This window comes from Choristoneura fumiferana, chromosome 3 (assembly GCF_025370935.1).
Source record: "Choristoneura fumiferana chromosome 3, NRCan_CFum_1, whole genome shotgun sequence".
NCBI classification, from domain to species: domain Eukaryota; kingdom Metazoa; phylum Arthropoda; class Insecta; order Lepidoptera; family Tortricidae; genus Choristoneura; species Choristoneura fumiferana.
The window spans coordinates 214,213-239,952 of NC_133474.1; the positions used below are offsets into that span (position 1 = coordinate 214,213).

Here is a 25,740-nt window from a genome sequence, read left to right on the forward strand (position 1 = left end):
AGTGTGGGGTGTCAAGTCTGCCTAGCAGCGCGAGTTGTTCGAACTACCCGCACTTGATCACTAATAGTACCGTCGAGGTAAATATTACTTGTGTAAAAATAGCGTGATAAGTCCCGTGTATGATATTTTATCTGTATTGTTGGCAAATAAATATTTTCTTTCTTTCTTTTTACTAGTGTGTAGGTGAGGTCGACGGCGCTTGTTCCACTCGTGCTGGCTCGTGCTGAGATTACTCTATTAATCAAGATTTTAAGTTAACTTTTAATAACACTTTTTCTTCGGTATTCTGTTTTATAACAAGATTAGTAAATAAATGATGTTATTTTATTATCGTTACATACTATAATTATCAGTTATTATTCCCTGTGATTGGCCATAAGGACCCTTTTCCCAAATGTATGGGAGTCAATTTGTGATTTTTACGTAACTCAAATCATTTATAAACAAAAAAATAAGACTTGTAGAATAATAATGTATAGATCGCAGCAATATCGTTAATATATTAGGATAAGGTGAAAATTATAATAAATATGATATCTTAAGAAAAAAACTATATAAGAGGAAAACCTTTTCTTCAAAATCATGTAAAAAAATAAATTAAAGCAGAAATTCTTTGTTAACCAGACAAAAATTTAATTTCAAAAACATTTTGTTAGAATCATCGCTACTTTAATAATATTACAATGCATTTTTTTTTTCAAGATTCTTTGTCGGTTTAAAGTTAAGACCGCTATGGCCTGTGAGTTTAGTGAATAATAAAGCCAAAAATGTGGTAATCTGAATACTGAAAACCATAGTCATCGACAAGACGGTCTTATTACACGTCTAATGTTGGAAGTGGTTGGATTTCACCAGATGCTGTCAGGAGGCGTACATGCTGATCTATTAGACGGGTGTGTTGAAAAAAAAACAGTTTTTTTGATACAAAATATCAATGTATGGCCTGTCGATGACGTGCTGATATCAAAATCATGTTTCAAATTGAAGTCCCTCTTGTGAAGAGTTACAATAAACGTTGTCGGCAAAACTGGTAGACCTTGACATCCAGACCACCAAGACACCTGAATTCATTTCCATCATCATCTGTTTCTACTTGGCAACGGACCTCCAGGTCTGATTGGGGATCATTCGGATCAGCAGGGATGACAACTGGCGCAGGCCCACCCTCGTTGTTGCTGATGATTACTACGCTGCCCAACAGATCTCGGCGCAGGTAACCATAGGGGTCACAATCCTGCCCCACATGAAACAAGCACAAAGTTATGACGCGGATCCAAAACTTAAGACGGTATCTTAATCTACGGGGAGCCTTTGGCCATGGCTCTTGTAAGAAGTAACACAGTATTCAAATGAGACTAGAATCAAAGCTAGCATTTAAAGCCCCAAACGTTGCCCTCTTGCCGAGGTTGGTAGGCGCCCCGGACTTCCGAAGATTCTTCTGCGACGCCTCTCGACGGTCCCAGCTTACGCCAGTGCTACCCGCGCCAAGGGGGGAGAAGTCGCAACGTTTCGAACCCTCCCTTAGACGTGCAGGACCGTGCAATGCAAACAAGGGATTCCCGTCTTCCATCAACTAACTGGTCTACGCCAGACCCTTTTCCGTCCGCGCCGGAACAGGGGCACGTCGATCTCGTCTTCGCGCTTCCGCTCGATATTACAGCCTCGTAAAAGGCGGCCACCCTTACCCAGGAGTCATTCTGTCCAATGGCCGCAAATAATGCTTGCCGTTTTGGATCCCAAGCGCTGCACCACTCGAGCGTATGTTGCGCAGTGAGTATCATAATCATAACATAGCGGCCTTAGCATCCATGCCCGATCATTACCTACCTAGTCAGAGGCGCCCTGCATTAAGTGTTTTAAATGCATTTCTCACTCATAATATAATTTCATTGGGACTTAAGCTAGGGTCAGATGAATGCGCATGGAGCCAATTTATAATTGCTTTAACAAATTTTGCTTTAAGATAATTCAACTTTCTTACGTTTGGCATGGTGAGGACAACATCTGGAACCCCGATGTGGAACTGCGGTAAGATGGTGATATCAGACCCTTCGATTTTACCTGTAAGTAAATAAGTTTTTTGAACAGTTACTTCGTTTCTACTAAAGTAGCAGGTCTAACCTAATCTAGTATTCATCTTAATGGCAAGACTGCCCAGTTAATTTTGGCCCAAGAAAGCTTCAGACAAATTCATGCTTATTCAGGAATCCAACTTGCTGTCTTGCCACTGCTGTTGCTCTTTTTCTTGTCTGTCTGATCTTTTCATGTCTCATAGTTCCAGAGTGAACGGGCCGTCACCAGAAATTTGCAAAATAAATCCAACGCTCACCGAGACTGACAGACGTGTCCTCCCCTGCGCGTGCTTTGCGTCGGTGGTTGGCGCATGCGCTGTGCAGCAGCGCGACGACGGCGAGCGCGAGCAGCGAGCGAGCGAGCGGGGACATGGCGGGGAGTGCCCGCGCCCGGCGCGCGCGCTGGTTTATAGCCTTCACGCGTCGTGGTTGGCGTATCTGACCCCAATTTTAAACACTTTAAGTAAAACGAATAATATATTGGATTAAAAATATTTCACGCACGTGTTATGAGTCGCCAGGACGCTCGCAGCTGATCGCATTTTCATACGCATTTCGCGTCTGCAATACCCCTGGTGTTGCAGATGTTTTTGGGCGGTGGTGATCTCTTACCATCAGGAGACCCACATGCTCGTTTACCATCCAATCGAATAAAAAAAATTAAAAAGTAGTTTCGTTCTAATTTACAAACAACACACTGAAACAAAAAAAAACCTTGCGACTATAACGAGAGCAGCTATTTTGATGCTTATAATTAGTTTTCGTTCATATTCAATGTAACAAAATAAAATCACATTAATTTCATGTTTTGTATGTGAAATGGAAATTCTTTATTGTTTTATTCCATTACATTTTATTTTAACCAAACCTAATTATAGGCATCGTAATGGCTGCTCCCATTATAGTTGCAAAGTTGCGTTTAGATCTGTAGTGCTGCTTGTAAATGAGAACGAAACTACATTTGTATGAGGAAGCAAGTGTACTGCATGGGGACTCTTTAGCATATTCACGACCTTTAACATTGTCGTCAAAAACAGTGTGACGTAAAATAAAATTGACACTTAATTTTGTACTGGATTGATTCAGGGGTTACTATGCGCGCGCAGATCCATATCAGTGAACTTATACTATTTTTGCATTTTTTAGTACCTACACGATTTGCAGCGGAGAAACAAGATGTTGGGGTCACTATTCTAACCTAACCTATCTAATTGTCTTGTGGTAAAATTAAGGATATTCCGTAAAAATCAATTTAAGGTATATGGATATGATACATTATGAAAATATGTTTTTTATTGTATATAATATTTATTAAACGTGTGAAAATTATTCAAGAGAAATTAGACAAAATGTAGTTATAAAATATCGCGATAGACGGACCCATTTAGTTTGTACTTAAAACTGATATAAAAAGTAAGGTTAATATACACCCCAGGCCAAAAGTATGGAAACAAGCTTATGGCCGGGGCCGTACTACGGCTAAACCGCCGCGGTTTTTAACCGTGTGGCTTTTTTATACAAGTGGCACTTGAGGTATCCATCTTAGGCCTCTAGGTTGGCAACGCATCTGCATTCCCCTGTTTGCAGATGTTTATGGCGGTGGTGATCTCTTACCATCAGGAGACCACTGCTCGTTTGCCATCCAGTCGTATAAAAAAAAAAAGTAAACTTAAAACCGCCACTGCGGCCGCTTGCATTAGTTTACTTGATTCACAAAGTCACGAGGTTAAAAACCGCGCCGGTTTAGCCGTAGTGAGGCCTCGGCCTATATAACAATGAAAACTGTTATATTATTTTATTTATGATTCGAAACAAAACAGTACAAATGAGAATACAACATTTTAAAAGTAAATAACTAAAAAGACAATTGAAAAGGTGGATTTGTAACTTCTCCCAAATTTATATATTTTTTAATTTTACCCTACACTATATTTTTCGGATGTCTTAATACTTTGGGTGTACCTAGTTTAAATCTTTTGACGCTGCCTAAAGTAAGTTTTGCGTTAACATTACACAATAATAATAATGGAATCATTAAATATTAAGAAAAACCACTTTGTTTCTATACTTTTGGCCTGGGGTGTAAATAATTTATTTATGTTAGCAATTAAGTGATTGATCGATTGATTTATATATATTTAGAATTTTCCCAATAATAAAATAAAACATTTCTTTTCAAATCAATAAATTGCTTGATGACGAGGATTGGCCCTACAGTAACGTCGGCAACCGAGTTAAATTAAATTTAAATAAAGGTCGTCTAGCGTAACATCAATGAAATGAAGCATTCCATTACGGCTATTTAAATTAAATTAGTTTCAGTTTGTGATGGGATTATTTTGCGCTCTATTAGGTAAGCGTATTTGTTTTTAGGGTTCCGTCGACCTACCAGGAATCCTCATAGTTTCGCCACTGTCCATCTGTCCGTCCGTCTGCGGCTTAGCTAAGAGACGCTTGTGCTAGGAAGCTGCTAATTTGAATAAGGATGGTATGCGAAAGAATTACCTCTCCTATACTTAGTTTCCATCAAGTTTTTTTTTTATTCGACTGGATGGCGTACGAGCAAGTGGATCTCCTGATGGTAAGAGATCACCACCGCCCATAAACATCTGCAACACCAGGGATATTGCAGATGCGTTGCCAACCTAGAGGCCTATTAAGATGGGATACCTCAAGTGCCAGTAATTTCACCGGCTGTCTTACTCTCCACGCCGAAACACAACAGTGCAAGCACTGCTGCTTCACGGCAGGATTAGCGAGCAAGATGGTGGTAGCAATCCGGGCGGACCTTGCACTAGGTCCTACCACCTGCATTAAAGATGAACGAGGATACGTTGCGAGGCTTGTACTTATTATGTTTCTCATCATGAACCAATAGAAACGCTTCATTTACCTATTCCTATGGAAGCCGTGGTGGTCTAGTGGTTTGACCTATCGCCTCTCAAGCAGAGGGTCGTGGGTTCGAACCCCGGCTCGCACCTCTGAGTTTTTCGAAACTCATCTGCGGAATTACATTTGAAATTTACCACGAGCCTTGCGGTGAAGGAAAACATCGTGAGGAAATCTGCACAAACCTGCGAAGCGATTCAATGGTGCGTGCGAAGTTCCCAATCCGCACTGGGCCCGCGTGGGAACTATGGCCCAAGCCCTCTTGTTCTGAGAGGAGGCCTGTGCCCAGCAGTGGGACGTGTATAGGCTGGGATGATTTGCCTATTCTCGCGCAACACATCTAGTGGAAACGGCAGTGCGTAGCCGAGCATAGGTGGAAACGCAACCTTAAAATGGGTATGTTTTTTTCTCGGCTTTATAAGTAAACAAGTAGTCGATTAAAATCAAAATTTAATCCTACTAATATTATAAATGTGAAAGTTTGTGAGTGAGTGAGTGAGGTATGTTTGTTCACGCTGAAACGGCTGGACGGATTTTGATGAAGTTTGGTATTTAGATAGCTGGATATCTGGAATAAAACAAAGGCTACTTTTCATTCCGATATTCCCACGGGATAGGGATAAAATGGGCTTACAGTCATGAAATTTGACATGATGGTTTTTAATGTAACGTCAATGAAAACCACGATTTAATTTTCCTGAATTCTCACGGGAATTAAAAAAAAACCCGAAATTGTGTTTTTGGAATCATTTTTTATTTAAATTCCAAATTTTTTGTTACTTTTACGGTCATCCCGTAAAACCCATATCGAAAATACAAACTGAAATATAGATGCACAGAAAAACCAGAAAAATAAGACCAGCATGCACATTGAATATTAGTCGCATATTAGTAAGGAACCCTACACTGCGCATCGCCCGACTCTCACTTGGCGGTTCTTTTAGTTGTAACACTAGCGCTGTTAAAGCGTGAATAGCGTAACAGACATAGTTACTGTCGCATTCATATTAGCAGTAAGTTTTTTTTTATTTACAGCACATTGGTTGGTGTCAACTGTAATGATCGACTCGGCCCTGAATTACATCATCTGCAGGGTTTTCGTTTCGGCTAACGTCCCTTGTGTGATGAAGCCTCCAGGTCTCAGCCGGTCAGACGGCAAAAGACCTGATGGTTTGAGCTTTTTTTTTTATAAAACGAGGGGGCAAACGAGCAGACGGGTCACCTGATGGAGAGCGATCACCGTCGCCCATGGACACCAGCAACACGAGGGGAATCACAGGTGCGTTGCCGACCCTTTAAGGAATTGATAGGCTCGTTTTTTAAAGATCCCTAAGTTGTAACGCTCCGGGAATGTTGCCGCTGTAAGCTGATTCCAGATCTTCGTCGTGCGAGGAAAGAAGTTTCGCTTAAAACGCACGGTACTAGACCCCTAAAGCTCGAAGCTTGCAAAGCTTTAAAGCAAAGTTTGAAGCTGGGAAGCTTGGTGCTTTGCTGGAAAATGCCAGCTCTGGGACGCCTCTTGCATCTGTAGGTGCTTTTGCCTCTTCGATCTATGGTCGCACCTCGCGGATGGAGGGAGCAGCTTCTGAAATGGCAGCCCTATAAAGAACGAGAAGTAGTTGGCGCTGGCGAACTATTTTGTTTGTCTCACTGGCGGTGGAGACGGTTGTAGGGGCTTCGAGGCAAAATTGTTTTTTAAAGAAGTGGAGCGCCGTCTTCGTGAGAAAGGTCTTGACCCTCGCTTTGGGTCATTTCTGGAGCAAAGGTTGTCCATCGCGGTTTAAAGGGGTAACGTGGCAAGAGTATTGGGCACCTTTGCGCCTGGTGTGACGAGGGGCAGTTTGTTTGACTGACTGAATTTGACGTTGTAATTTTATTGTTTGTACCTATTAAGGTTTCTACAAGTAAAACAAACATTAGTATTAATCAGTTTATTGTGAAGACTTCATGCATGATTGACTAGCTCCCTACATCGGCGAGCAGAACTGCGTCACAGTGATCACCATGCCGTTGGGGCAGGGTCCAGAGGTGTGGCAGGTCACGATCTGCGACAGTATGCTCGGAGACAGTATGCTCGGAGGTGGCACCCCCAAGAGATCGCACGCCTTTATCAATGAACCAGACAGTTTCTTATGCTGCAAGTAGCAGTGCTGCAAAGTAAACAGGACGTTAAAGCACACCATAAGCATCGCCTCCTCGTCAACCATAATAATATCTTGGGGACGCTTACGATAAGCAAATACATTGTCATAGTCTACAACCAACTCCTGTGGGTATTTATCGAATCAGGGGTTACTTTGCAGAGGTCCATTATCAATGAACTAAAAGAATTTCTTTGCTCACCCGTGACCTTAATGATAGCTAAGCTAATACAAGATATGCGTGTTCATGCAGTTCCTCCACCTCCACACTGTAAGAACGCACACAAATCACATAAACCCATCTATCACACTACGCTGACGCGTTTCAAATTCAACCAGAGCTCATCTTCCCCCAGAGCCCATCTAACCAAACACCTGGTAACATCTGGCTAACATCTGGTAACATGGTGTACAGTTGTGATGCTCTGATGATGAGCTATACCAATCTGATGTTTAAAGGCCGAGACATTGTGCCAAAAACGCCCTGACATTGCCAACCTAAATATGTAGTTGCAAGCCAAAATGGATTCGTAATCATTTCAGATTGCGGTATTTCCATGACCATCTGCGGCAATCAGTTATAATTATGTTAACGGTGTGATCACGTGCCCGCACTGTGTGAGGATCTTCTCTAAGAATCATGAGCGACACCCACGGAGTTGAAGCTGTTGCCATGACCGAAATCGGCCGGATCAGATCATCATTATCATTATCGAACTATACTTACGTCAATATTATCCACGACTACGTTGGACTCGTACCCACGCGATTGTAATTCGCGCAAAATTAGGGCGTCACTAGTACCCGATCCTACGAGAAAAACAACACAGTTAGGTACTTAACAATTTTCCCAGTTCACATCCAAAAAGTGTTAAGGTGACCCATTTTGTAGTTGGGGGGATATTGTATCTGAGCCGTCTGATGGCGTCCTTCCAACGCCATGTACGCCATGTCCATGTGTGTTGTGTGAACACAATATAAAATGGCCGAGAAGAACATGGCGTCGTAAGGACGCCATCAGACGGCTCAGATACAAATATCCTCCCAGCTACAATAGTCCCGGGTCACCTTACGTTATATTTCCTTAACAATTGAGCAACTACATCAACTATATATAACTTTTGCTTGCTTAAATGGTTAAAAGGCATTGCGGCCTAGGTACTTACCAACAGTAAGTATAAACGTTTTGATTTTTAACTCCCGAAGCAAAAAGAGGGGTGTTATACGTTTGACAGCTATGTGTGTCTGTCTGTGTCAGCCATTTTTGAGAAATTGAACTTTGAAGTGATTGATTTCTTACGACGTACATATACAGGGGCACCTTGTCGTGACTGTGCCAAGGTAACTAATTTATGTATATATATATTTACTTAGCTTGTAATGTTTGTTTTTAACCGACTTCAAAAAAGGAGGAGGTTCTATGTGCCAATGTTTGTATCTTATTTTATAACTGTCATGATAATGTTTGAGAAAATAGTTTCTAATATAGCTATCTATCTATCTTTTCTCTGCAGCTGACAATATGGAAAGAGGAAGAAAAATATTTTAATACTTTAATACCTTGTCGCTGTATGCCTTCTGGTAATTTTATACTAAAGTTCAAGGACGAAGTGACAGCGACTGGGTAGTAAAGTGTAAACATGATTGACTTCAGCCGTATTTGAACTATTTTTTTTTCTAAATTTTATGTTACGACTTTGTATGCGTGGTTTAATATCCATGCAAAATAACAGCTTGCTACTAACAGTCTCCAATCCAAGCCGCGGCCGGACGGGTGGACATACTGATAACCGCATGGTCATGGTACAATAGCTAACATTCTTTGTGCGACTATGAAACCCTAAATCCCTACTTCCCTACTAATATTATAAATGCGAAAGTAACTCTGTCTGTCTGTCTGTTACGCTTTCACGTCGAAACCACTGAACCGATTTTGATGAAATTTGGTATATAGATATTTTGAACCCCAAGGATCAACATAGGATACCTTTCATTCCGGTAGAGGGCGCCACCGCGCGATAACCTAGATCCGCGCAGACGAAGTCGCGGGTTTAAGCTAGTAAGAAATAAACTTGCCTGTAAGAGATTCTACGCAATTCGGAGTATTACTGCGGCGATGAGCCTTGCTGCGATGCGAACGGCGGTGGTTCGCGGAGCAGCCGGCCAGCAGCAGAGCAAAGCAAGCGAGTGCGAGCAGCGAGCGAACGAGCGAAGAGGCGGCCATGGCGAGCGAAGTGAATTAACAGCACCGCTACTCGGATATTTATACCGCAGACCCTATTTAATGGGCCTTAATGATATTGACCTTACAATTAAATTATAGTGAACTGTTTTAAATTAGTTCCAAAACATAAAACGCATTGATTTCGCATCTCGCAGGTCTGATTATTATGTTCTACTTAGTTCAAAGCAATTGGAAATTAATCTTGTGATAAACTTTTGACACTTAAATTATTAATTAGTTCCATGTTGCTGCATTGTGTTGCCTTGGCATTAATAGAATAGAAGTGGAATAATAATAATATAATTTCGTTTTTATGCGGTTATGTTTTTTGAGCGTATGTGTTTGTATTTCTTTGGTCTTCTCTGTAGCCTAGACGGGTAAACGTTTCCAATATATGAGACAAAATTTAATTCTTCAAAACTGTCGAAATGAAAGAGGCTGTTTAATATTTCATGATAGTGTTCACGAAAAAATATGAAGGGCTGATTCATCATCATCATCATCATCCCAGCCTATAAACGTCCCACTGCTGGGCACAGGCCTCCTCTCAGAACAAGAGGGCTGATTAAAATTTCCTTTTAATTGTATTGTATTGTTATTGTATATATGGCTATCAAATTAAAGCTGAAACTAACCTATTACAAATATATAATGCGGCATAATATCTTTTGGATAACTAATCCATTGTCGATTTTCTATTAATAATTACGAGCGGATTTACTTGGCCACTATCTTATTATTCTCGTGGTTTGGAACAGATATTTTAAATTCCTGCTTCTGATGATCGGCAGGCGTATTTTGTCTTGAACGGGAATTTATTCTTGCTATAAGCGTCATTGTCGATTTTACAAATTTGTCCTAAACTTTGTCCTTTGTCGTAATTTTGGTACAATATTCTGTGAAGGTAATGTGATTTTATTGCATAAATATTTTCTTCCATTTCACTGCATGCCTGTGCTGGTGTCTTATTTGGGTTGAATTTCCCATTGGGGTGAGTACAGTCAAGATCATATTTCTGATCAAAAATTTTATCAAAAATATCTAAACACATTTCTACGCCGTTAACGATATAGTCGTGTTCACATATTTTTGGACAAATGTTTGCTCAGAAGTTTAAGAACTCGTCTGTACTAGTCCTATCGAACTTCCGAGCGGAGTCGTAGCTATTGCTTTTGGTTCGCACGGGTCCTACACTTTAGTTTTTCCGACAGCCCTTCCTTATCCTTGAATATTATAATTATTACATCGGCTGACATTATCTTCGTACGTTGAGAGGACGTCCGCTTGAACTGCTCAACTGGTTTTTGGCTTCGTGGGGTCGCGGTCGGTGCTAGGCGTCACGGCCGAGGATACTACTTGGTAGCTGTTTAATCAACGTCTAGGTAGCAGAACCGAGTATTTGGTGATAATTTCAACTAGATACCTTCACGTGCTCCTGAGAAAAAGGGTCTTGACAGACAGATAAACAGACAGATGGACAGTAAAGAGATCCTATAAAGGATGAGTACATTTCCTTTTGAGGTATGGAACCCTAACAATAGTTTACGAAACTCAAGTAGGCAATAATAGCTATTAATTGCAACGTCCTTGTCAAGGCGCTTTATCAGGGACACTTCTTAAACCTCAAAACACCCCAAAAAGCAGAACATGTTCAGGAATAGCACGATTACTTTAGCAAGCTCAAATATCATCACAAAACGGCAGTTCAACTCAAAAATATGACAGTCATTCCAGTTAAGATTATTAAAAACAGATAATCTATCAATAAAAATATTTTGTGATTTCGTCAACAACTCAATAAATAACCACTTTGAAGTTTTGGACTAGGTACCATCAGCCAAACATGTGGTCTACCAGGGTCTACCACCCTTAAATTGATAATCTTTAGCATGTCATAAAACAATAATGCCAATAGCCGTGTCTGTCAACTTAAAAGTTCGACTTTAGTAACATATTTATTTGATAGAAACTTGTTTAAAAATTGATAGACCACCTTATAGGTAGAGTCATTCACGATGACGCGTGCCGTGATTCTTATTACAATGTTTTTAATGTCTAATTTTGACAAAACACGCGTCTTCGTGGATAGCACTAGGTATATTTGGCTGATGGTACAACTAAAATTTCTAAGAAATATCTACAGCATCTCTACGTTCAGTCGCAAGCAATAATGTCTGATTGTACGATACACAGAAAAATATCGAACAGAATTCTATTTCCGTAGCCGTCATATTTTTGAGTGCCTTGTCTTTTCCTATATTTGCAGTTCTTGTGTTGATCTTCTTTTCAAGGCTGTAGTGAAATGCTTCAGCAAACCAAGAGCGGCTTCCCAGCAGGTCATGGAACTGGTTTGATGTTTTCGTTATTTGATAACGTGTGGTTAAAAAAAAATCAAAACATTTATTCTGCAAGTTGGCCAAACAAACAAACGGCGTTATTAAACAAACTGTTGCACTACACACATTATGGATATGACGTCTGTTGTGAGTACGCTAGTAATATTAAGCTTATGGTTGTGACAAAACATGGCTGTGGATGTGCCGGATGTGTCGGTGCTGCTATACTACGAGTATTATAGGATTTATGTAAAGAAAGTGTAAGTACATTCTACACCCCATACTACGGAGTTATAGCGGCTCGCAAAGCATATTGTGGCAGGTCGTTCAAAGACTTAATTTATTTTTGGATAAGATTTTATTGTATCATATTAAGCAATTTCTAAAAAAAAACTGTGTCATTGAACGTGTTAAGAATAAAGAAAAACAAAACAGTATTAAATGAAAGATACGAAATAATTTATTTGTTACAAATGCTCATATATTGCAGTACTGAGTCACGGATATAGCCAGACCGCCCGGACAGGAGCCGACGCACTCCACTGCTTGCGTGAAGATATCAACCCCCACTATCAGGGGAGGGTACGAGCCGAAGAGATCACATGCCTTGATCAAGGAGCCAACTGCTGATCTTGGACAGCCTATTTCATCGGCAGAGCAAGCCTGTGGTGCACAATACTGAAAAAAAAACGGTCCATATCGAGTCGCATACTTGTTGAAAGTCCGAATGTAATGTTTGTCAGAATGATCGTTTGTCATAACTCTTTTTTCTCAGAATCCAAAAATTGTTCAGAATTTTTATAAAACAAACCTAGCTAATAGTTTTCTAAGGATGACCATTTAAAAAAATTCAAATAAATATAACGTTTCAATGAGAAAAAAATTATGACAAACGATGATTCGGACAAACAATACAGTATGACTGGCGAAGAGTATGCGAAATTTGGCGCTCCTAAAAAAATATCTTAATTTATACTTAATATAAATAGTCGTGATTGACAGCCTCACAAGCGTCCAGTCCAAACTGTTGGGTGTAGAAAGTTGAATTATTGTTACAGGATAAGGAAATACCACCAGGAAATCATCCACCATCCTTTCAGATGTTTTTTTCTGTGTATCAACTATGTGTGTAGATATCTACACACAGTTGATACACAGATCTCTCTGTCTCTTTTTCCACCGTCTCTGCACCGGCAACACCAAAGATAGATACTGTACATGGGTTGCCAGACTAGAGGGCCAGGATCAACATGTACCAATGATATCCCGGGGATACCATCACCCTTTAGTTGCCAAAATAGACTTCTCGTAAGAGTACAACCACTTCTCGTTCTTCATTAAAAAAATATGTTTCTTACATCACGGTTAGTTATTATATTATCTGTTTGATATGGTGGTGTGTTTATTGGATCCAACACTTTTGTGTGAGCAGTAGCTTGTCCTAAAAACAGAAAATAAAATTGTGTTAGTTAAATCGAATCTCAGTTTGCAAGACTAGCCTGTCTTTCAACATATAGATAAGTAACCAACTTAACCGTTACTTAAAAAAATGGATTCCATCCCAGTTTATATACGTCCCACTGCTGGGCAGAGGCCTCCTCTCAGAACAAGAGAGCTTGGGCCATAGTTCCCACGCGGGCCCAGTGCGGATCGGGAACTCCACACGCACCATTGAATTACTTCGCAGGTATGTGCAGGTTTCCTCACGATGTTTTCCTTCACCGCAAAGCTAACATAATAAATTTTAAGGTAAAATATTTGTAATCATCATCTTATCATCTTGGCCTATTATACAGGTAGGTAAATACATTCAGCAGCAGAAACAGGTGAGCGGCTACGGTGCTCAAAATGATCTGGACATCTACTGCCAACGTAATAAGAGAGTGTAGATTATTATGAGCACCACAACCGCTCATCTACTTCTGTTGCTGACCTTATGCTCAAAGTTCATGGTAAATTTCAAATGTTATTTCGTATGTAATCCTGAAATAAGAGGTTCGATTCTGGGCTCAGACCCAAAACTTCCTGCTTGAGAGACCATAGATCAAGCCATTAGGCTACAAGCTAATAAAGGAGAACATTATTATTTTTACCCGACTGCAATAAGGATAGGGTTGTTAATTTCAAATTACGAGTACACAAACATCACGCCTGTATTCCCAAATAGGGCAGGCAGAGCACACGAAACGTTACCGTTTTACGCCACTTTTAGCAATTTTAAGTTTAAAGTTTGACAAAAAAGGTACAATAGTGACAGGTTGCTAGCCTGTCGCCTTCTGTATACCTTAACCTTAGTTGCCTCTTACGAGATCCACGGAAGCAATGGCAAAGTGTTATTGTAACGCGACACCACGGGGAAATTACAAAGCTACTAAAAATAGATAACGGCAAAATAAAAATCGAACCAGTAAGATATTCTGCGCAGTTGTTTACGTTCTGGCGTCGGTCGTGCCGCGCGGTGCACGCGGCACACAACAGAGCGAAGCAAGCGAGCGCGAGCAGCGAGCGAGCGAACGGGGACGCGGCGGCCATTGCGAGCGAAGTGATCGGATCCTCTACTGATAGATATTTATAGCGTTAAAACGCCCAGGCTACAACGTGAGAACTTTTGTTTAACCCGAAGATAATCATTAAATGATTATAAATATTTGAGTGTTTATTCGTGCCATAACTAAATGTATTGATGGATAAATACAGCAATTGGTCTTGCATTTAACAGGTTTGATGTGTTATGCTCTATCAATAAGCAATTTGAAACACTGGGAATAAAATAAAACTATCAGAATAATTAATTTATTTCGCTTTAATGTAATAATTTATCGTTTCTTACCTATATCTTTTAAGCAATACTTATATTATATATTTATGGATTTTTATATCGGGGATCTCGGAAACAGCTCTATTATGATTTCGACGTTTGCTTGTAAAAATGTAGAGGCTTTCGAATTCGAACAATCAATCTATCTTGATCCTGCCTGGGGAAACGCGTGTTTCGAATTATAAGTAATGATTTTTCTTTAGAGATAATTTTTACGTGCAGTATGATCGGTAATTTCGATAGCTCTGTCATCAGCTTGGTAGTTCAGTGGTATAGTGTTGCGGTATAGTGAAGTCTCCTCGTAGACATTGTAATTTTAAATTTTATTATTAACTCAGGGACTTTATACATCCCCTTGTTATGTTTAAGGCTGTATATTGTTAAGCTTATGGATTTTAAACTTTCATATTTTTTAGTTTAAATTCTAGTCACAGGCTCGCGACGTCGAAGTTCCCAAGACGATCCCATAGAGCTTATGGGAACGGAAGCAATACCATGCCCTCGGTACCGCTCTGCTTTCAGAGCATGACATGAGTGCGTGTGAGCTAACTTTGGGGGCGGCAGACGTGAACTTGCCTTCGAAATCCAAAAGCTTAATGGTTACTTGACCTGAAATGTATATTTCAGAACTAAATTATTGTTATTATTATTTTAAAATTTATGACGGTGGAAGCATTCTTCACTTCCACTGAACGTAGATATAGTTAGTGTTTAGTATTTTAACTAAGGGACCCCATACATCCCTGTATTTTTATTATTATTATTTTTTGTATTTTTTTTTCTTTAATTGTATAATATAGTTTTTAAGTATTTTATTTGTAATTATATTTTTATGAAAAAATGACTTTCTGCCAAGTTTCTTGCGGCGCATTCTTCTTGGCAATGATGGTCTTTCCGAAAGCGCTGGTAGTTTAAAAAAATATGACGTGTAAAAGTGCCCATTGCGGCCTATTTACTGAATAAATCATTTGAATTTTGAATTTGAATTTTGAATTTTGTTCAGAATAGACTACAAACTTATTTAATCAATTTACGAACACTTACCTTGAACAATATGTATGAAGAAAAAGTAAAAGAGGTCTCACTCAATGGGTCTTTAATAATAACAATAATCAATCCATTTATTTCGGGCAACTTGGCCCATACAACATTATCTTGGCATCTTTGGTTGATGGATTATAAAAATGCATTATTTATTTATTTATTTATTTATTCTGGAGGACATACAGATTAAATATAACAATACACACAGAAAGCCTATTACAGGTTCTCGCCGATAATATTTTGACGACCAGATGGCCTAATGGTTAGATAACCTGACTACGAAGCTTGAGGTCCCGGGTTCGATTCCCGTGTCGGGACAGATATTTGTATGAAAAATACGGGTCGGGTCTTGGGTGTTTAATATGTATTTAAGTATGTATCTATCTATATAATTATCCGTTGCTTAGTACCCATAACACAAGCTTTGATAAACTTACTGTGGGACCTATCAATTGGTGTGAATTGTCCCGTGATATAAAAAAAATAGCAGTATAGGTACAAATAATAGCAGAATGCCCGCACAGAGTTCACTTAGGTACAAAGAAAAATAATAATAATGCTATTAAAATCAACACTTAAGTACTGACGAATTGACAGAGAAGAAATATTCTACTTAGAATAAATTTAATTAATTTACAGCATAAACGAAAAAAAAAGGTCTTAAGGCACGCTCTCAAAATAATGATTCAACAGAATACGTCTTAAGCTACGGGTTTTAACATTGTACACGTCAATATCAAGCTCCCTATAAGGTTGTTTAGTTGTCTACTTGCACGTATACGAAAATTATTATAAAAAACCTTATAAAATTGTCACTATTTATTACGTAGCACATTATGCCTATATCAATGTTTAATGTTTAGAACAATACTGTGATACTTTCACAGTGAGGCCGGAAGGGCAGGGTCCATCGGTGTAACATTTCACCTTTTGTTTCAGTTTACTATAGACTGTTATACTGGGTCCCGGGGGGCCGAGCGGGTCGCAGGCTTGCATCAAAAATCCAACCAATTTTTTGCCTTTCTGCTTGCAATGCTAAAACATAAGATTACTTAAGCTCTCGTGGAGACATGACTTATAAACTAATAATCAAAAATTTCATTTTGATGACACAATCAACGCATTTTGAGTGTCATACGAGTAGTGGAAGCAATGCTATACTACATGTGGATAGTGGATACAACGGTAGCTCTGGAACAGTAACCCGATCTGTTTGATGTGTCCGCGCGTGCGCAGCGCACTACACGGCTCGAGCTACTGCAGTGGCAGCACACGAAAAACTTTAAAGTATTCTGACCGTTTCATGAATTAAAAAAACGTAATCTTCATTGAAATGCTAAACGGAAAATTTTGACGGATGTATCATTAATAAATTACTAAGTATATTTAAATAAACACGGGAAATTATGTTTGAAACACATCAGACACAACCCTATTGTCTTTTAAAATAAACTTCATAAATAGAACTAGTACTTACATCAATATTCATTATGTTGTAAGGCGTATCGTATGGTGGTGTATCTATTGGTTTCAAAAGTACAACGTCTCGGGTAACCTTCCCTACAAACAAAAAACAGAGTTGAGTTGCAATCCTCAAACCCGAAACTACCAATCAGTGTTTTCGAATCAAAAGCTTAACAACTTCCCCACGTTTTTTTATTCCGTCCATCTAATAGATTACTCGATCGATGATACTAAGAAATAGCCAAACAAACAAACTTAATATTTTTAGCACGTTCTTACTTAGTGTAGAATATACCTAATAAAGTGTCGTTTTATAATTGTTAATTGAAAATAATAATTTCATCATTGCTGAAGTACGTGAATTTAGTTTACGTTTCTCAATAACAAATCAAAATGAAAATAAACTTGCCTCTGCTATACCCAGCGCAATTAGCAAAAACATGATGATCAAAATGTTCATGATTATGAACATTTTTTTTGCGGCGTGCGTCACAGGCGCCTTGCAGCAGAGCGAAGCAAGCAAACGCGAGCAGTGAGCTACTGAGCGAAGACGCGCCGGCCATAGCGAGCGAAGTGACGCCTCAGAGCTTCTGCTACTAAATATATATCACCATTGTAGCTTACCTAATATAGCGCTAAGCTAAAACTGGCTAGATTATGTGGCAAGAAATCTTATTTAAATTAATAGAATGGGCCATGACTAACATTACTTAAGTAGTTTTTGCATGGAAGGGTCACTATAGTTACGATCGAATCACGTGTCTTGTGTGAAAAAACAGAAGGTATTTCGACCAATTTGGATCATATTCTTAAAGGTACGAATACAAAAATAACAAATCAAAACTAAATAATTTCAATTATAAACTGAAATCACAAGAAATGATTAAAATTAGAAATAATGAAATTACATGTAAATCATTATTTAATTTATGTACCGCTATAATTAACAATTTAATTTAATTTTGTACATTGGTTTGTTATCAACACCATTGGATATCAAGGTCTAATCATAATAGCACTATGAAACTGATTATTGACTAAGAAAAATTGCTTTTATAATACGTAATCGTAGGTTTCATAAAATTATTTATTTATTTATTCGCCAATAAAAAATGACAGCATTACAGTAAAACCAATTCGCTGTAAAATCCAAATTACATAAAAAACAAAAATACACCCCAAAAAAACAAAAATACATGTGGGAACAGTCCTGGACGACGACTCCTTGTAGGTGGCGGTTCATCATCATCATCATCATGTCAGCCGAAAGACGTCCACTGCTGGACATAGGCCTCCCCAAGGCTCTCCACTCAGACCGGTCTTGTGCTTTCCGCATCCACCGCGATCCCGCGATCTTAACCAAGTCGTCGCTCCATCTTGTTGGAGGCCTACCGACAGCTCGTCTCCCGGTCCGCGGACGCCATTCGAGAACCTTCTGGCCCCATCGACCATCAGTCCTGCGAGCAATGTGCCCGCCCACTGCACTTCAGTTTCGCAATTCTTCGGGCTATGTCGGTAACCTTAGTTCTACTGCGGATATCATCATTTCTAATTCTATCCCGCAGAGAAACCCCGAGCATAGCCCTCTCCATAGCCCTCTGAGTGACGGTGGCGGTTGCTCTTCGACCAAGCTGCGATTTTGAACCCTTTATACACCCTACCCACCACCCTACCCTTTTTACACCAGCAGTCTGTGGACTAACTATACCCAAAAATCGTACAATACCGTACGGATATTGTACAATAATTTGTTTAGGATGATGGTGAGGCTTCCTCGCTACTGCAGTGCTTCTGGCATGTTTGCTGACGCTCACGTGGACGACTTTTATGCGCTTATGCGTAAGAAAGTCGCTTCACTGATACGCAGAATGAGGGGCAGCTCTAACAGTCTCCTAAAGGTGGTCGCAGAGAGGCAGGGCAGTCTTGCGTCTTTGCGACAACATACTATCTAATAAATAATACCATTGTAGTTATACTAACATAGTTCTTAAGTTTCTATTGTTACTAACATGCTATGGACCAAATTAGTTGTCTGCGAATAAAACTTTTTTTTTATGCATTACTATAGGTACGTAGTGCCACGAGAATTGAAGTAAATGATTACACACACAGCTACAAGTAGAACTGATTGCACCTAACCTAACCAACAAAAAGTTGGATACCCGCGACTTTGTCACTTCAAAGTATCTCAAAACGGCTGAACCGATTTTGATAAAACATGATGTCTAAGAACCATCGCTAGAAAACTTGCTTTCAATTTAAAAAAAAACGCATTTTTGACATATGTGTGGACAGACATAAGTGATATTAAGTCACAATATGATTTCCCTTGTCAAACAACGTGGTGTTACTATGACTATCTTTTTACGAAAAGGCTTCACATGGGTTGGTTCGATAGTAAGTACATGCGGACAAGGTCACTGCCCCTAGCGTGCATAGTTATCGCTCGTTTTCTTGCAATTTCACTGCCTTTCTTATTTCCATTTCTCTAATTTATTGAATCAGGGATTACTTTGCGGAGGTCCATAAAATGTCAATAACTAATAATAAACAATTATTTTGATCACCCTCGATCCCACGATAGCGACGTCTATACAACAAAGTGTTTATACAGCTCCTTCACCTCCGTGCCTCCACATTGTAAGAGCACGCGATTTTTTCCCACAATATTTTCTACCCTGCATTTTGTTTAACACACTCCTCACAAAGACCTACTACCTACTTATCGCACTTCATTTTCCTTTTCGATTTTGTTTTCCTTTTTTACGAGTAGTTCATACAACTTGTTTTGCTTCTTTATAGTCCTTGAGAGAGGTGTCATTTAGGCGTGTTTTAAATGGAGCAGCGGCTTTATATTAGAAAGAAAGAAAGAATGAAAGGTTCATTTTGGCTCCATGTAGCACCTAAACTAAGACTAAAACTAGCACTAAAACAATGTTACTTGGTGACACGGCAGATACCAAAAAGGGTCTCGTATTTAGTAGGTATACCTTGAATTATATGAGGATAAATGTTTGAAAAACCGAAATTTGTAAAATTTTCTGAGTATGACCAGTACCTATTATTCTTTTTGATTGATCTCATTTCAATAATAAATGAGCCATTCTTAACATCAAAAGATAATTATTAGGTTTAAAAAACAATTTTTGTGACAATTCCATTTATTCGCATGATCTTCACAAAACTGTAATATTAATACACAATCTAATATATTTCAAAAACAAACGCGTTAACGTCACAATGATTTTGAAAAACTCAGCAGCGCCTCTAGCGGCGCGTAATAGCAACAAACTATTCCCTAGAACTTTAGCCTTGACAAATACGCGTTTGAGATGTTGCGACAAAAACCCTTAACATTCAGTTCGATCGAAGTATAGTAACTGTTACAGTAATACCAGCGAAACATAAATTACAATAGTGTACCAGCACGCAAGCATTTTGTTGGGAAACACGAACCAATTTAAATGGTCAGAATTTTGCACACCACGGCATCACGGCAATTCGTCACTGCGCAATCCAAATCCAACAAGGTCTATGGGATTGCTTGCGATCGGTTGATTCGGCATTTGTCGCCAAACATTTGCGTGGACGATGATCAACGATGTAACTTGTTGTTGGTATGTTTCTGGTAGTGTAACATAGTGCTAGAAAGAAGTAGCAAATACTACACTCCGATCAATTGGTTTAGCGGGATTTAGGATTACAAGGGTTCACAGTACTGCGAGACGGAGATGACGAGTCCGGAGGGGCACGGGCCGTCGGTGTGGCACGTTATGACCTGGGTTTGGATGTTGATAGCGTCGATGCTGGGCGGTGGCGGGCCGAAGGGGTCGCATGCCTTCACCAATGCTCCAACCAGCTTTTTATGTGCCAATAGACAATTCTAAGGATGCAAAAACAGTAATGTTAGTGTATGTTGGGTCAGTTAACTTATACGCGTTGCTCGTTGTCATGGCAATGCCTCCTGAGACCCTGAACATATGATTTTATGCGGTAGTAAAGACGAAGAAAGACGAAGAACGAAGAAGACGAAGAAGTTTATTCCTTTTAAGCATCTTCTAAATACGACAGCATTAGTTTTAATACTAAACTATGAGCAATAGAATCAGATAAAAAAATGTGGAACTTTAAATGAATGAACCACATTGGCACTAAATATTGATAGTGCGGTATTGCTTTGGCAGTAGGATGGTGAGTAGATTATTTTGTGCCCTGCGATATAAAATGTAAAAAATATAAAATAGAAACTTACGTTTTCATTATTAAGGGTGTAACGCTCCTCGTAGGGTTTTGTTGACACAGTGGGCAAGACGATAGGATCAGTACTACTTTGGCCTAAAATAAAATAAAAACTTGTCTTAAATGGATATTAATTGAACTAGTTGTACGGTCAGCATTAAAAGTAGCAGCATGCTTTTGTACTTTGTGGTTATACAGCAACGTTACACCATAAAAATTTGACAAATGTAAAATAAAAATGATTTATTGTGCAATCAACTTGAAGCAAAATACAATGATCAATGAGTATGGAAAGTTTGTACAGAGAAGTCGCGGGAATGGACAAATATTCTGACCCCCAAACTAGGTAAAGACCTGTGTGTTGGGGGTCTGAGTAAAATGTGCTAATACGACAAAAAAGGCAAAGTCAAAGTCAAAATATCTTTATTCAATTTAGGCTATAAAAATCACTTATGAATGTCAAAAAAAAAAATCAACCAACGGTTCGAAAAACAAAGGAAAAAAGTGATCCGCTACTTTTGATGCTGACGTACACTTATAGATTGCAGGATTTTTGAGAAATCTGCGGTATATTCGTTTATTTTTTAACGTCTGTCTATGAAATTTCCAATGTAAGATGATCTCATAATTCGTAAATTTGACTTAGTAGCAGGGGTCTGCTAATAGTGGATATTTCATAGACACCTACAAAGTTATACGGAGCCTTCAATTCACGAGATCGACTCGTACGTAGACGGTTTGTTTTAGTAAATCAAATGGTCCAAGTTCCAGACTAACAGCTAAGGCCCGCTCTCAGAATCAGAGGGCTTAGGCTATGGTATTCTTGTGAACCCATTGTAAATTGGGCGAAATCCGAATACACACAAATTTGTTAAAATAGTTAAACCAACAAAATAATCAATTTTAACAGATTTTAAAATAGGTACTGATAATATTTATGGTCTTAACAAACCTGCGTTGTACTCTACACAGTTGTCCAAGGTGCGGCGGCTTGCAGTGCTGACATCAGCCAGCAGAGCGAAGCAAGCGAACGCGAGCGAGAAGCGAACGAGCGAAGACGCAGCGGCCATGGTGAGCGAAGTGACGTGCAATCCCGCTGCTGCGGCATTTATAGCGCAAACAGCTTGACTAATAAACCTCGAAATTTAAATCATTAATAAAGTTAACATTTTTTATCAGAGAAAATAATATGCGATTTCTTTCAAATTCATTGCGTGTCATCACATTAAGCTGACCTTTGTATTTATAATTCCAGGGAAAAAATATATGATCAAGGTCGTTTTGAAGTGGCTTAGAAAATGAGGTTAGGTAACCGATTCGATCTGTTTATTAAGACATGGTTAAAAATGGATAATTTAGTTTTTTCGCTTGATATTATTAGAAATCGCGTTTCTGCTCGGGCGTGGAATTACTATGAAAACAATATTGCGATATGTAAATATTTTTTCTCAAAAATGTCCGTAAAAGTTGACATTATTCTTTACATATCAGAAGGTGAAGTCCATAATTTATGGTCAGACCAGCGAAAAATTAAAAAATTGAAATATTGCAGGCGCGCTAGCTCGACAATAATAAATTAGCGTGCCTGCAGTCAGTCACATTATTTTTTAAAGTTAAAAAGGCCATGGAAATATTGGCACAATTAGTATACAGCCATGTATAATGGCCGTTATCAGATATTTTTTTCGAACTCCGGACTTTCTTTATAGGGTCTAAAACAGCTTGTGGTGTTTTCGGTGGAAAAATACACCTGCACTTTATTTTAAATGAAAAAAAGGCGGGAAAGCATAAGAAAAACGTTGGAATAAAATTAAATGTTATAATAATATATTTTGAGAAAAAGTTTATTCTAGAAAAAAAAATTTTGAGAAAAAAATTATATTAACCTCGGCTGGAATAGCAATCGCTGGCTTCGTATTAGTTAAACGGATTCACAAGCTCGTCCGTTTAATACTCATACTCAGCCAGCAATTGCCTACTTCCAGGCCACGTCAATAATCTACTATTATACACACCAACGTTTGCCATAAAAATATCGGGTGTTGCTGTGGTGTGAAGAAGCAATGTAAAGCAAAATGCTTGATGTTTGTAGCGTGACAGGCGACGTCAGTTGTGTTCTGGAATGGCGTACATTGATAGCAGTATTTAATTTGTATGAAAAAAGGACTCCATTATTTTTAAAAGTCACTGAACTAATGTTGTTCAGTTTGACGAGGACGATCTACGTTTTAATTGTTTGCTCGTATTACAGGCTACTCCTGGTATAGACTGTGCTGTAGTCAAAATGTTTGACATGTCTTCATATAGAATGCGTACCTAAGTTAGGTTAGTATACTTTAATAACAATTCACTAAATTACCTACTTTATGTCATATTAAAATTATGGAAAGCGAAACATTATGGTGAATAAAATTCGGGAAAACAAAAGCCGATTAAACGAGAAAACTTTAAATTTAAAAAAAAATGAAATACGGACAAATTAACAAGCTTAACCAAAGGCCGATAATCTGGACAAATCCAGACGCATAGGTGTGACGACACGACATACACGCGTAATCGTATTATGGCCTTTATAAAAGGTGCGCGCGCGCCGCGGTCGCATTCGCCGCTGTGTCCGTCACGCTCACGTTACTGACACTGACTGGCGCTTTGCTGCCCCTTGCTGTCCACAGCGGCAGCCCTTGCACATGGATATACCAAGGTAGTGTTTCTACTTACATTCCACTTTAATCGGTGCTTCAACTCTGCATAGATAGATAGATTAATAGATAGATCAGACATATCTAAAATATGGTTTGTTCCCGCCGAGTCCCGGTTTGTTCCGGAATTCAGTGATCGCTGTGGTGTCCAAAGTCAAGCCAAGTGGAGTAGACAGCGTGACCCAGGCGGCGCTAAGCAAGTCTGCATTTCCTCCACGGAGGTGCTAAGACACGGGCTGATGTGTGGTTATTGTGGCTTCGTGTAGAAGTGTTTCAAGGAGCCCTGGCGGCTGTGAGCTGGTTGGCCTGCCCAGCGTAGTTTACTGTCGGTGGCGCTGGGACGTCGAGCACGAGGCGGCGTCCTAGAGTGGCCCACAATGGCCTGCAGCCAGGTTTGGCAGCTTCGGAGCCGAGGTATGGGAGTTACCTTTATTTAGATAATATATATACAGATAGTTAAGTAATCACCAATCACTGGCCAATTGCATTCACAACCCTTAGTTTTCATAAGGAAGTAGGATTTTAATTATACACAGAGTATGTATGGTTGATGGGAGCGGAATAATTGTGAGTATCCTTAGAAATAAACATCTTGTTGCACCAAAACCTTGGTTTAATTCCTCACCTGTAGCGACCGCTACCCTGTATAGAAATTTCATTACAAATTGGCTAACTACTACTTTCGCTGTCACACACTGCTTTTGCTAGAAAAAAACCAAACAGTCACGCTGTTACTAGATGGGACAGTTTTTAATATTTGTTCCCAATGAGTCACACTCGCAACTGTCCTACTGTGAGACGTTGAGAATATTTTAACCAAAAAAAATAAGACATGGCGAAACTATAAGGGTTCCGTTTTTGCCATTTTGCTATGCCAAACATTACATTATGACTAATAATTTTCGACCAGTCGATATTCTATCTTTGCCACAGATAACAAGTAACAAAGTTGGCCTGTTTTGTTTTGTTTCAAAGCTGGAGGAGTGCAGCCGCGTTATGAACACATTTTTTTGATAGGAAGTTAACCAAGTCTGAATTTTAGTTTATTAATTAAATTTATGTCATGGATAAGTTACAGAAATACGTTACTTTAACCTCCCTTAAAAGGCCTGGTACTGGTAACACACTATATGTATACTGTGGTAGCGTTATACGTAGAGCTAAACTGAATCCGGTAGGGTTGGTTCTGCTCACGTCTCCCAAGTAACCCTGTATCGTAAATTACTAAAGAAGTTGTAAAGCACAAACAAATCAAACGAGAAACTTAACACAGAATAATTCATTTAATTTATAAATTCGATTGTCTATCAGCTTCCTCGAACTTTGGCAAAGCGACAAGCGCTCGGTTTGCGTCTCAATCGGTAATAACTTACCTCGGCTGGTCGCCGTAAATATCCGGTGCGCGCGCGCCTATAAATCTCCCGCGCAGGCATTCCTGCTAGATTGGATCCCCCCCCCCCCCCTGTAGTCTGAAGCACGTGCCTCCTGGTGGTTGAGAATGTCGCCTAATTGTTCCCATGAGGAGCATAGAGTAGTGGAGGAAAGATGTTTCGTTGTAAAAACTTTACATCTTTATAAAAGTGAAAGTGACTTGTTTTATTCTGTTCCGTGACAACTTACCTCATCCCAGCCTATATAACATCCCATTGCTGGGCACAGGCCTCCTCTAAGAACAAGAGGGCTTGGGCCATAGTTCCCACGCGGGCACAGTGCGGATTGGAAACATCACGCACACCATTGAATTACTTCAGAGACTTGTGCAGGTTTCCTCACGATGTTTTCCTTCACCGTAAAGCTCGTGGTAAATTTCAAAT

The 25,740-nt window shown here is 39.3% G+C and overlaps 5 protein-coding genes across 5 annotated transcripts; all 5 read right to left on the reverse strand.

Annotated features, from left to right (window-relative positions):
* Positions 1-609: 609 nt before the first annotated feature.
* Positions 610-2,469, reverse strand: LOC141426152 (uncharacterized). Its single transcript, XM_074085012.1, has 3 exons — positions 2,330-2,469; positions 1,982-2,061; positions 610-1,234 (listed from the first exon to the last, which is right to left on the reverse strand). The coding sequence occupies exons 1-3, from the start codon at positions 2,442-2,444 to the stop codon at positions 1,004-1,006; spliced, it is 426 nt and encodes a 141-aa protein (XP_073941113.1). The 5' UTR covers positions 2,445-2,469; the 3' UTR covers positions 610-1,003.
* A 4,408-nt stretch (positions 2,470-6,877) lies between these two features.
* On the reverse strand, positions 6,878-9,361 carry LOC141426300 (uncharacterized). Its single transcript, XM_074085146.1, has 3 exons — positions 9,179-9,361; positions 7,830-7,912; positions 6,878-7,111 (listed from the first exon to the last, which is right to left on the reverse strand). Exons 1-3 carry the CDS (start codon positions 9,324-9,326, stop codon positions 6,929-6,931), a joined length of 414 nt encoding a protein of 137 aa, XP_073941247.1. The 5' UTR covers positions 9,327-9,361; the 3' UTR covers positions 6,878-6,928.
* Positions 9,362-12,099: 2,738 nt separating this feature from the next.
* LOC141426301 (uncharacterized) lies at positions 12,100-14,238 on the reverse strand. Its single transcript, XM_074085147.1, has 3 exons — positions 14,068-14,238; positions 13,021-13,103; positions 12,100-12,340 (listed from the first exon to the last, which is right to left on the reverse strand). Exons 1-3 carry the CDS (start codon positions 14,192-14,194, stop codon positions 12,140-12,142), a joined length of 411 nt encoding a protein of 136 aa, XP_073941248.1. The 5' UTR covers positions 14,195-14,238; the 3' UTR covers positions 12,100-12,139.
* Positions 14,239-16,325: 2,087 nt separating this feature from the next.
* Positions 16,326-17,659, reverse strand: LOC141426153 (uncharacterized; the record flags this gene model as incomplete). Its single annotated transcript, XM_074085013.1, is given in 3 exon segments — positions 16,326-16,559; positions 17,002-17,084; positions 17,398-17,659. Coding segments are annotated over 3 exon segments (420 nt in total). The 3' UTR covers positions 16,326-16,376.
* A 2,520-nt stretch (positions 17,660-20,179) lies between these two features.
* LOC141426154 (uncharacterized) lies at positions 20,180-22,327 on the reverse strand. The gene is made up of 3 exons (XM_074085014.1): positions 22,180-22,327; positions 21,241-21,323; positions 20,180-20,871 (listed from the first exon to the last, which is right to left on the reverse strand). Exons 1-3 carry the CDS (start codon positions 22,295-22,297, stop codon positions 20,689-20,691), a joined length of 384 nt encoding a protein of 127 aa, XP_073941115.1. The 5' UTR covers positions 22,298-22,327; the 3' UTR covers positions 20,180-20,688.
* Positions 22,328-25,740: the final 3,413 nt, after the last annotated feature.